The following is a 12,365-nucleotide window of genomic DNA, read 5'->3' as shown; positions in this document are numbered from 1 at the left end:
TATAAAGTACACATGCACCATAACCAACTAAAATTTCTGAAAGAGAGTACACTGTACAAAATGTGACTCAAAGGTTTTAGCTTAACTCAGAGCGCCACAGGCTTTGTGTTTCAAATCAGGCTGTTTTATATGAACTTTAACAGGTCTCTTACAACATAAAGAGGAGGCTCTGAGAGCTCTCAAAACAGAACTGATCGCAGGTCTGCCCAGATTTTACTGACAGTTTTCATACACAGTAATACTGAAGACTAAACTAATCAAATCCTACAAGAGCACTCCTGCCCTGGGACAAGTGAACATGTTCCCTTCATTTCTTTGAGATAAACAGCTATACCTGCGGTAGAACACTGCAGAAAGACTAAGTCGCTGTAAAGGTATATAGCGTTTTTAGTGAGCAGGAGACCAAGAATTTGATTACACAGTGAGAACTTAAGACAGAAAATTTAAAATAACTGTGGCTGTGTTGATATGAAGTGCCTGGGTACAGAGCTCTCACTGACCTATGAAATTCCACTCAAAGTCTGTGAGGTTCTTCAGAAGAGTGGAGACATGGGGACTGACTGTGACAGACTTCTTCTGGACGACTCTCCCAGTCCTCTTGGAGACGACCTCGCCCCGGCTGGCCTTCGTCCCTCTTTCTGGGTTGATTCCAATGAAGCGCCTGAAAAACACAGCGGTCTGAAATTAGAAGGTGGATAGAAAGACAGTCTGTAACTATATGAAGTGGTCAAGAAGTGAGTGTTCAAGCTGCACATGATGCATGTGAAAAGAGAGAGGGTGGCACCACAACAAAAATCTAATTAAAACTTTAACCTTAATACAGACTCCCACATTTCTTGTGCTCGTATGTATTATTGTAGATTTTGATACAGACACTCAATGTGAATGTGAAGAGCAGAGGAGTTAATGTGTTATTACTGAACTCTGACTGTAGACCAACATCATCACATACAATCAAACAGGTGACTGGAATTACCATGATGCTGACATTAATTCAACTCTAACACCACACAAGCCCAACCACTGCTCAGGTGCTGGCACAGTTTCTCCAGCAGGCTCGCTTGAAATTGCAGTGTTGTTGTCACTTTCTATATATTTTTTACTTCAAATTCAAAATAATAACAGAATAATTCAAAAGTTTGGTTTAACCTGCTCTACTAAAATATTCTTTAAATGTTAGCGACAACTAAGGTCACCCATTCAGGTGACAATGCAAGAAGAAGAGAGCAAACTCCACCAACCATGAGCACAAAATGATTTCAGCTGCAAACCAGCTGGAAATAAAACCCCAATGTGACTTATCATGAAACCTTTTTGTAGCCCAGATGTAAAATTAACACAATAAGACAAGAGACAGAAGAGAGTGTATTTATCTTTGTATTCATCGGGAGTGAGGGCAGCTACCTGCTTAGTAGACAGAGAAACAAAGGAGAGAAACCCGAGTAAAACTGTGGAAAGCGGAAAAAGAAAGCCAGCCCACTTACCCACTCGAAGTCCGGAGCTGAGTGACCACACAAAGGAGACGAGTCACATCGGTAAGACGAGTTGTTTATCTGGAGGGAAAAAGTGTGTTAGCACTTACCGTCGGTGCAACGGTGAGAAACATCCCTTTAGCTGCTCTGATGCTATTTCTCTGTGGTTTCTCAGTGTGCTGGAAGAGAGCAGTGGTCATATTAAAGGTTATGAGAGTGAACTGAAGTAAATAATGGTGCAATATTTTGAACATGTGCATATTGTGTTTATTAATTTTATGCTGATGTATGAATGGAAAAGCGAGGTTCATTTTATTTTCCTAAAACTGATTTAAAAAAGGGAAAGAAAGTAATTTGGTAAATCCTATGATGAGAGTAAATTAATATTTTGTTTTATAATATGCAGGAATTTATTTCATTTCACTGTGAGTTTTAAGTTGTATAGAGGGTAATTTTTGGTGCATTTTCTCTTGCATAAATAGACCTATAGTGTCTGATACCTTTAAAATAAACTCAATGTGTATTTTCTATGTATTAGCACATGATTTTTATATGGTTATGATATATATTTTGAATGTAAATGGTTACTTACCGTAAATATTGTTGAAGTACTGTTCACATGAACAGATAAATATGTGAGCACTTGAATACTTAGTTCTCATATTTGAAACACTTGATTATTGAATGTTGTACAACAAAAAACTAAAAACTGAAGCTCTGAGATAAGATTGAAGATTAACATATAAGCTTTGATGCAATATGTTGATTTTTGACATTTAAACCTTTAATGATGCATCTGAATGAAAATTATATCACCTTGTGTATAGGTCAGGTTTTGAGAGGACGGGAGAAAGTCCGAAGGACCAGGACCAGATTCCGGCCGTGACAGATTGCGAGTCAAGCACTTTGAGGAAGAATCACCACAAAGGAGATACACACGTACACACTCACACCCATACATTCACATTACACTCCACTGGACCTTTAAAATCAGGTGCACCTGCAACAACTCTTATTTCTAAGGGCCCCAACGGACACTTTCTTTTATTTTTGGTACTTTGGGTCATTATTTTATGGTTTTGTACAAATTGAACATTTGCCTTTGTTCACTGTAATCATACAAGAGTGGCTACTCAGCAGTTATTACAGTGCCTGTCTCATTATTGTTGCTCAACACATTGGCTCCTTACGAATTTAGTGTCTTCTGATCCTGGCCAGAGTCTCATACCTACTCTAAGTTGTTATTATACTGTAATACACTTTTATATCGCTAAAGTTGGTTACATTTTGTTGAACTATTCAGAAATCAGCCTTACCTACAACATAATGATGATCTGCAGTCACAAGTGGACCTCATTAGCTTTGTGACGTTACTGATCAGTTCCATTTAGTTTAAAGCTGACGATAGTCAGCAAACAAAATGCCAGACAGATCAAATGTTTATTAACTTACCTCACCACTTGCTCATAAAGTGCAGGGTTCAGATGGAGAATCCTCCAAAAGAAACTCCAGAGCTGGTTTTACCCGCTCCATGGTCAGCAGGTCTCATCATGAAATACAGTAGCATCCTGTATCGGTGGGGCTCTCTGCCGTCGATTCAAACACCATCCCCACAATGCAATGCGATTCAAAGTATATTACAGTATTTCATGGAAAATGGTAAATATTGCCCATCATGCATTGTTTTCTACAGTATGGTGCAGTATCAGTGGGAAACAGTATGATACTGGCAGAATTTGGCAGTTTTTTTACAGCAGTTTGTTAAAGAGCAGGGTCGTTAGTTTGGCTGCTACAAACTACATGTGGCTCAGTTTGACAGGAAGTCGTCACAAATAACTGCTTCACTTTCACGTATTTGCACTAAATTTTACTGACAATATTAAATATAAAAATAGTGGTAAGACTGAGAAAAATCACCACGGTCAAATAATCAACAGGTGTTTGATTTACTCCACTGTAAATAAATCAATGTTTTCTCCTGACAGCAGAGGTTGGAGGGGACAGGACATGTGGAGGTTGGGCCTGTTATAATACCTCCACCCAGTCCTGACTGTAGCATATAGCTGTGGAGAACAGTGGGAAACAGACAGAGGGCTCAGTAATGACAGGACATAAAGCTTCACTGCAGCACTGCACAGTTTTAGTTGTTTTTTTAAAGAAGACATGACGTATAAATCTGCTTCTCAATGAGAGAAAGTGAACGTAATAACTTTATCTGATGAGTTGTAGTTTTCTGTCACATGCAGCATCCATATCTTAAAAATGCCTAAAAGACAATTTAAACGTAATATTTTTGCCTGGTTATGATTTTTTTAAATGTTGATTCCAATGTGACTTTAGGCTCTAAAGCTTCAGACTGAATGTTGACACGTTTCCCTCTAACATCACAAATAAATGAACTCTTCACACCTGAACTACCCACGATATCAACGACTGCAGGTTTAACACCACCTTACTTGGTCAGATACAGTCTGTGGATATAATACATCCATGACTGGGACACATCTCAGTCAAGATGGCGGCCACTCCGTTCATATTCATCTGTGGCTGAAGACAAAGCTTTGATTTTCACACCTGACAACAGATTTGAAGTCAACACCTGACCATAAACAGTAACTTCATGTTGTATTGAAGTAGGAAATAGAAGAGCTTCGTTCACATGTAGCAGAACTGACTTTCAGCGAGCTAACTCAAACTAACTGAGCAGCTTAGTGATCAGTGACTTTACACTGAGACCATGGAGATGTCTGAAAAAAGAGGGAGAGACAGAAGAAAGGATAAAACAGATCAGATCAGAGTATCTTTTCAGTTTTAGGCAGTGATGTCTGTTGGTTCTGAGACTGAAGTCAACGCTGCAGATTCACATTCTGATGCTCGTTCAACAAGTCCTGATCGTACACCGAGACCTGACTCTGCTCAGGACTCTGATGTGGGACAGAGGCCCCAATCATGGACCAGATTCTGAGTCTGGAATCTAATCAGTTCAAAAATATCTTTAAAGTCTTCAAAAATCACCAGGAGGCACAATTCAGTGCAGCAGAGATTTATTGTTGACAACAAAGCAAAAAGTTGATCTGAATACATGACACGTGACCTCTTCTTTTATAATCCAAAATCTGCCCACGCCTCCTCTCATATTTCACCAGTCTCCACCGAAACTGTCGTGTCCACCAAACCTGACCCCTCCCAGGTCATGTCTATTTTCTCACAGTCAAAACCATTTTCAGTAGAAGACCTGGACTGGATGAATACCTCATTATCTATCCAGACTGGGACAGAGCTCGTTAGACATAAATCTTATAAACTACATTCATGAGGCTGATCTATTTTTTCTTTCCGTGAAGTCCATGCCCAGTGGACACCATTATATTCTGATTCTCTTTCACTACATTTTTTTTAAAACCATGTTCTCGTCCAGGAATACACCATTATGTTCTGACTTTTTCCTGCTGCATTTTTTAAAAACAATATATTTACTTGAGTTTAACATAATCAGTGATACACACAGTTTACACATATTGTGACATTATTCTTCACACTTCAGTCTTTTTTGTGATGAGTATAGTAATTATAGTAATCATTATTGTAGACATAGTATATTTAGCAGATAGACAGAGAACTTATCTTATAATATTATACTACAACTCCTGCTCTGAAGAAGGGTAGATCTGAGGCAGCCCCTGCTGAAGTACGAGACAGTACTGTGATGCTGCTGGTGGAAAAATAAAAGAGCTGACGGTCTGGAAAAGAAGGTGAGGATCTGGAAAAGGTCATTCAACAAAACACAGAGAGAATCAGCAGCTTGAAAGAAAACTCAGAGTTCTTCTTCAACAAGGTCCAAGATATGAGAGACGTCACAACCACACTTCACTCAGGCAAAAGGTCGACTTCACAGAAATCAGTCCAACAGGACGACAGCACATGATCGACAGGCTAAAGGTCGAAAGGTCAAGACAGAAAGTAGTCGCACACTGATCACTGAGAAATATACACAAAGGAACAAAAGGCTGGACCAGTGTCACAAGGAGGACAACAGGAACTGGAGCAGAGGGAAGGGAACTAAATACTCTGGGGGAGGGGGGACAATGAGACACAGGTGAAACACATTAGGGCGGGGCCAGGTAATCACACAGGAGGGCAGGAAGTGAAGGGAAAACCAGGTGAGTTTCAAAATAAAACAGGAAACACAAATCCTGGAGACATTAGGGGAGAGGACAAAAAGGACTTAGCTGGACTGATGAGGAGCGACAGTACCAGTGTTACAAAGAGCTTCACAACAAACACACAACACAACAATTACACACACAGTCATTTAGAAATAAACTGGCAGCTTTATGGAATAAAAGAGGAGTAAAATGTCAAAACAATGAAAGATTAGAAACCAGGAATCAAAGAGGAAGTTAATATAAAAACATTATTGACCATAAAGGAGGATTTAAAGTCCAGTTAATGAATGATCCATTGAATCAGTGACACTTGTTGACTCAGCATTATAATGGAGAGATGAACATTTATCAAGCCTGTCTGAAAACAACACTCACATGTCCATATACACAGTGAAAGAGTTGTTGGTCTGTGTGATTGTTCCTCCTCAACACAACTTGAATGAAGAGATGGAGGATAAAAACAACATGTTCCTCCTGTACAATAATATCTGGTAAAGTTCAGCTGAAGAACATGAGGCTTCAACGTCTGAGTAAAACTAATCTTCAGAGTTCAAGTCATTTTACTGTGAAATTCCCTCTTTGTGAAGCTCAACAAGGAAACTGTTCAGAGCTGAACTTGATGAGCTTTAAGTCCAGAGACACTGATGATGCTCTGTCAGATCCAGAGGAACACACAGGGATGATGGTGGACTGGACTCTGTGTGTGACAGTGGAGCTGTTCTCAGATCAGTTCAGACTGCAGCACTGAGAGTTATCTCCACTTCTTCTGGTTCCTCTGTCAGTCACTGCTGGATCAAGCTCTCCTCTCCACTCTCACCACCTCCATCTGTGTAGAGAAGAAGAAAGCAGAGGAGATGAATCAGTGTTTACAGAGACTCACTTCATCAGTCAGTGATGCAGCAGGGACTTCAGTCCTGTTCAGACCAGATGTGCAGCAGCTGCTTCCTCTCAGCTCTCACTGAGGAGGTTGGAGGTTCACAGGAAACACTGGATCTTTGCTCTGATACTAACTGTGTTTAGTACAATACTGCTGAGAGCAGCATGGACTGACTCCGCCCCTCTACTGACCTCAGAGTCTCCAGTCTACAGTCTGGACTCTCCACGAGACCACGGAGATCCTTCAGGTCTGAATCCTGCAGGTGGATTTCATTCAGGTCCAGTTCTCTCAGATGGGAGGGGTTGGACTTCAGAGCTGAGACCAGAGAAGAACAGCTGATCTCTGACAACCTGCAGAAGCTCAATCTGAATAAAGAATCAAAGATGTGAGTTTAGGAGACAAAGTTCCTGCTTGAAACCACAAAGAGTCAAACAGACAAAGTAAAAACAGCTCTCATTAATATTCATGACAACATGCTGCTGCTTCAATAAAGACGTAGTGACTCCACCTCTTCAACTCTGCCAGCTCCACCTGTGGCTCCATCTATACAAACTCATGTTGTGCAGATTCTACTAAAGATCCTCAAGTTTTCAAAGACAACAAACATGTCAGGCTGAAGTTTGGAGACATGAGAACAAATGTATAGAAATATATATTAAATTCACTAGTTGATGGAACGGCAGAGACACAGACACCTGGTGACTGAGCTCAAATATTTAACACAGTCAAACCTACAGGATTTAAAGTGATGAAACAACCTGTTGCTATGACAACTTGGCTTTGAATATTGGAGTCAGTACAAACATCACAGAGCCTTATAAAAGTTTTGGGACCATCAGCTATTGATTATAGATCAGTTATTGTCTGACAGATTCAATGTGTTTCTGTTGGTGTTTTAAAAAGTCATGAGGTGAAAGTTGAAGAGAAACAGCCACTGGACTAAAAGCAGAGAAGAAGAAAACAGACTTTACCATGAAGATCCTCAGTGTGGATCAGTATAATATCAGCCTCATGTCTGCAGCTCAGTGTCAACACAACTTTCACATCACATTCATCTCAGCACAGAGAGAAAACATGGAGTCTGACCTCAGAGTCTCCAGTCTACAGTCTGGACTCTGCAGAAAACCACACAGACCCTTCACTCCTGGATCCTGCAGGTTCACGTTCCAGCTCAGGTCCAGTTCTCTCAGATGGGAGGGGTTGGACTTCAGAGCTGAGACCAGAGAAGAACAGCTGATCTCTGACAACCTGCAGTCCATCAATCTGAATAAAGAATCAAAGATGTAGATCAATGACTGATAATCAATCAGATTTGTCCTGATCAATGATCTTTGTCTAAAATGAGTAGAGTGACTTTGTCCCTCTGTTATTGTGGATCTTCATCATGTCAGTACAACACAACATTGTCAACACAACAGTTGTGTGTGTTGTGTTACAGATGAAAACACACACACAGTTTGATCAAACAGACATTAGTCCTGACACTTCACTGAAATCTACTGAAAAAAAGAAGATTGTTTCTTCACTTTCTTTGGACAAATATTAGTTGTGAGGATCTTGTGTATGTTGTTGTGATAAAAATGAATTGACTTGAACAACTAACACTGGACATTTTCTCCAGTGGATTTAGAAAACATGAGTCCTCTGACTGAGAGAAATACGAGTGTGTGAGCTGTGAAGGTTGAACTGAAGTGAACAGACATTATTCATGACAAGTGAGTGAAATGAGCTGAAACTGAAGAATCATTCTCAGTCTGAGAGAAGAACAACTGGAAACATGAGACAACAACTATTTACAATGTCATTCATTCATTCACAGTCAATGGATTCAACTTGTGTGTGAAGCTTCATTAGCTGTGGATTCAAGATATAAGATCTACAACAGTGAACTGACCTCAGAGTCTCCAGTCTACAGTCTGGACTCTGCAGAAAACCACACAGACCCTTCACTCCTGGATCCTGCAGGTCCTGGTTTCCACTCAGGTCCAGTTCTCTCAGATGGGAGGGGTTGGACTTCAGAGCTGAGACCAGAGAAGAACAGCTGATCTCTGACAACCTGCAGTTCTTCAATCTGAATAAAGAATCAAAGATGTAGATCAATGATTGATAATCAATCAGATTTGTCCTGATCAATGATCTTTGTCTAAAATGAGTAGAGTGACTTTGTCCTTCTGTTATTGTGGATCTTCATCATGTCAGCCTTCTACACACATCATCCAAATGTCAGCACAACATTCATGCAGCTGTTGATGTGAACACAGGTTGATCAGCTGCTGCTGACCTCAGTTCAGTCTGTAATCAGAGGAGAATCAGAGGATTCACGTCTGTTTAGTCTGTTCCCTCTCTGACACTACAGACATCAGCACAGAAACAAAACACTGAGGACGTGAACAAACAGTGAGAACTCAGTCACACTGTTCAGAACAAACATGGTGGAGCAGCTTCAATGTTCCAAAGTCACCAAACAACTGCACAATGTCACATTTACAGGAGGAGGGAAAAGATTTCTCTGTGTCCACATCTTTAAAGAAGAACTTGTGTTACTGTTGAGAACTTGAGGAGGACGAGTGCTCGGCCTCAGTCTACCACCGGTGTTACAGCCCATTCTGTGAGCCGTCAGATTCTGTGACCTGCAGCAACAACCAGTTCACCTTCAGGTAACGTTCAGAGCCTCCTGCTGGAAAACACCACAGATTTTTTCAGCTGATCTTCACTGAATGAGGAAGTAGAATTCATCTGATTTTCACATCAACCCCCCAGGGAGGAGCAGACTGAGTGAGGACGGGGTTAATGAAGGTCACAGAGCAGAGATCAAACCTGTGCTCACAGTCCTACAACCCTTCAGCTCAGCACAACGTCCACGGTTTAGGTCTGATAGTTGATGAACAGAGTTTCTCTGAGTGTCAGTGTCAGTCTGCTCTGGTAACTGCTCCTGAACCACAGTCACATGACCACTGGTGTTATTCATGTGATTAGAAGAAGCTCCATTCTTCAAGATCAAGTCTGACCTTTTGTTGTGTTCACACACAATCAACTAGATATGACATGAAGGACACCTGGAGCGCTTTGAGTTCACAGTGCACAGGTTCAGAGAAGCACAACGTGGACTTGAAGAGAACAGAAGTGAGAGCAGCTCAGTTCAGGTAACAGGGACCAGACTGATCTGCCAACAAAACCCCTACAGCCAACCTCCCCTGGAGCTCAGCTTTCAGAGCAGGCTCCTCTGCCTCTGCTGCCAGCTCTGTGTATCTGAGCTGTTTCCTCTCAGAGGCCGTTTCTCCTGCGTCCTCCCATGGTACTGTCAGCTCCACAACATACAGCTGCTGTGTTTCTGACCACAACACAACATCTGCTCTCAGATCAGTGGCAGCTGTCTCCTGAGGAACTAGGAGCTGTTTTCCTGGATCTCCTCTGATTGGCCAGTCCCTCCCTGCCTTCAGCTGCATCACGTCTGTTCAAAGCTGCTTCCTGAGTCCTTCGCCCTCACCAACAAATCAAATCCATCTTGTCTCCTTCTGCCTCCAGTGAGTTCACCTCTGAGCTCTGACTCTCAGTGGCTGCTGGGAGACACCTCAGCACCTGCTGATGTCTCCAGGTGTGTGGGCCTGGAGACAGGCTTGTTTTAGCCCCTGATAGAAGGAGCCCACATGAAGCTCCACCTGAACATAGAGGACATGTTGGCTCCTCACCTGTTTATTCACTATGATGTTGGGGAGGTGGGAGCTGCTCAAAAATTGCTCCCAGCATCAATCTAATCCTTCCTGCCTCCATGTCCCAGCTGAGTTTCCTCTTGTCTCCACTTTCCCGCCTCAGCCACTGGCCCTGCTTAGCATTTCAGCTGCCGGCTCTTTACTGGATGTTGAATCTCTCTGTGATTGTGGAACATTTCTCTGCTTCCTCCTCCAGTATTTGTTCTTTTTCATTCTTCTCTGCTCCACCTTTCTCCTTCTCTTTCTGCTGCTGCTTCAAACCAACGTGAACAGTGAACACACACGTTCCCTGATAACACCAACACGTCTCTGATGACTCTGTACCAGCCGCACTTCACAGCTCTTATTGGTCAGCAGCTGACCAGTCACAGTTCATTTACCCCCCTCCTGCAAATATAGACTTGGTAGCGTCTGATGTGCTGGGAGACACAAGAGGCTGCGAGGCTCAGTTCAGGCTGCAGGATGGTGCAGCGTGGTAGACCACTTTTATATAACACAATATTATTAGACTACACAATAATCAGTCCGGCTTCGGCCCCCAAACGGCCCCCTGGGATTCTCCTGACCCTCCCCATCACCACTCTGCTCCTGGTCTCATCTTCCTTCTTTCTCTTCACTGGCTGATTTTTTAAATCCTCACACAGAAATCCTGAAAATGAACCAACCAATGAAAAACTGGAACTTCACAGATTTGAACTGAATATAAAACTACAACAGCTCCAGTCAGTGAACTGACCTCAGAGTCTCCAGTCTACAGTTTGGACTCTCCAGTCCAGCACACAGCTGCTTCACTCTTGAATCCTTCAGGTAGTTTCCACTCAGGTCCAGGTGTCTCATATGGGAGGGGTTGGACTTCAGAGCTGAGGACACGACTTCACAGTGAGTCTCTGAGAGTCGACATTTAACAAGTCTGTGATGAGAGAAAATATAAAATGTGTTAGAATAAAATCAGACAGTTTGTAATAAAAGACACTGAAGTTAAAATGCATCTGATGAGAAAAGATGATGATGTGATGAACATCTGCTCTTCACATCTGTGGCTCAGCTCATCTGATCTGATTGTGTTTGACATGAAACAATAATTCTCATCACTCTCTCTCAGACCTGCAGAGTTTCATGGGGATCTTTGTTGTGCAGATGAAGGAGGGAAAATGATGTTACATTTCTGCTTCCATCATATGATTTGATCCAGAGTCAGAATCTTGTTGAGAAAAACAGTTTTATTCTCCAGTGTTTTTAAACTGACTCCAGATTGCTTGGCTCTGCTGCCTCTCTGTAGAAGTCAACACACACCACTGCATAAAACACATCTGGCTCATTGTGGTGAATCAGTGGCAGCGCCCACGTTGATCCATGAACAAACTGTCCTCAGTAAAACACTAGTGATCAACACTTAGTGGACTCTACAGTTACAACCTGGAAGTGTGTGTATGTGTGCGTGTGTGTGTGTGTGCAGCTCTACAGTGAAATAAGATTTTCCTCATTTGAAACTGTAAACCAATAGAAAATCAATATGTGGCGTCATTGTTGATGTGGTGGCGGCCTGTCACAGATAAATCAGTGTGTGGGAAACACTGAGGTCTAATCTACAGATACTGAGCCCACACATGTCTTAATGTCCGGTGGGAACATTTCCACACCGTGGCATCCCTACTCCAGAACATTTCTCCTGAGGTCAACTCAGTCAACAGTTCAATCTAATCTCTGTTTGCTGCCTGGTTTTCACAGAAGGTCCTCACAGAAACATGACACTGAGCTCTGGTGTGTAGAAGAAGACTGAATCCTCCCATTCTGCTCTGATAGATTCACACCTGTGTTCTTGGATGAAGCTGAACATTTCCTGATACGACTCTCCTCTACAGCAACAAGAGAGAAAACACCTGGGACTTTCTGTCTCATTCAACACAATCTATGGAAAGACTTTAAAGCTCCACCATGACACTTGAAAAAACACAAGTTCACTCTTCAACATGAAAAGTTCAATAATCAATAAAGCTCAGCCTTGATCAGTTCAATACACTCAGGGGTTTACATCTCCACTCTTGTTCTGCTTTGACCAGTTGAGTCATTTCACTGATGTGATGACTTTTCTCTGCTTGTGCAGCTGTTACATTCTGTTTGATCATGAACCATTATCCCA

At 42.0% G+C, this 12,365-nt stretch overlaps 3 protein-coding genes across 12 annotated transcripts in view; 1 reads left to right on the top strand and 2 right to left on the bottom strand.

The window, feature by feature from the left end:
• LOC139612045 (NACHT, LRR and PYD domains-containing protein 12-like) overlaps positions 1 to 12,365 on the bottom strand; it is a 606,901-nt gene that overhangs the window by 346,657 nt on the left and 247,879 nt on the right. For 3 of the 4 annotated variants that reach the window (XM_071467168.1, XM_071467170.1, XM_071467169.1), the window contains 2 exons: positions 8,410 to 8,586; positions 7,602 to 7,778 (listed from right to left, as the gene is read on the bottom strand). In XM_071467168.1, coding sequence (XP_071323269.1) covers positions 7,602 to 7,778; positions 8,410 to 8,586 — 354 coding nt within the window. Of the gene's footprint in view, positions 1 to 7,601; positions 7,779 to 8,409; positions 8,587 to 10,961; positions 11,136 to 12,365 lie in introns of all 4 variants that reach the window. The other variant, XM_071467172.1, reaches the window with a different exon arrangement.
• LOC139612046 (NACHT, LRR and PYD domains-containing protein 12-like) overlaps positions 1 to 12,365 on the top strand; it is a 286,486-nt gene that overhangs the window by 88,928 nt on the left and 185,193 nt on the right. The window lies entirely within an intron of this gene.
• The window catches only part of LOC139612054 (protein NLRC3-like), a 77,110-nt gene that overhangs the window by 57,271 nt on the left and 7,474 nt on the right, over positions 1 to 12,365 (bottom strand). The window lies entirely within an intron of this gene.

This window comes from Trachinotus anak, unplaced genomic scaffold, assembly GCF_046630095.1.
Source record: "Trachinotus anak isolate AG129_WGS33_773 ecotype Australia unplaced genomic scaffold, CSIRO_AGI_Tana_v1 ptg000030c, whole genome shotgun sequence".
Lineage (NCBI taxonomy): Eukaryota > Metazoa > Chordata > Actinopteri > Carangiformes > Carangidae > Trachinotus > Trachinotus anak.
The sequence above is the reverse complement of the archived record's forward strand: the minus strand, read 5'-3'. Positions and strand labels throughout refer to the sequence as shown.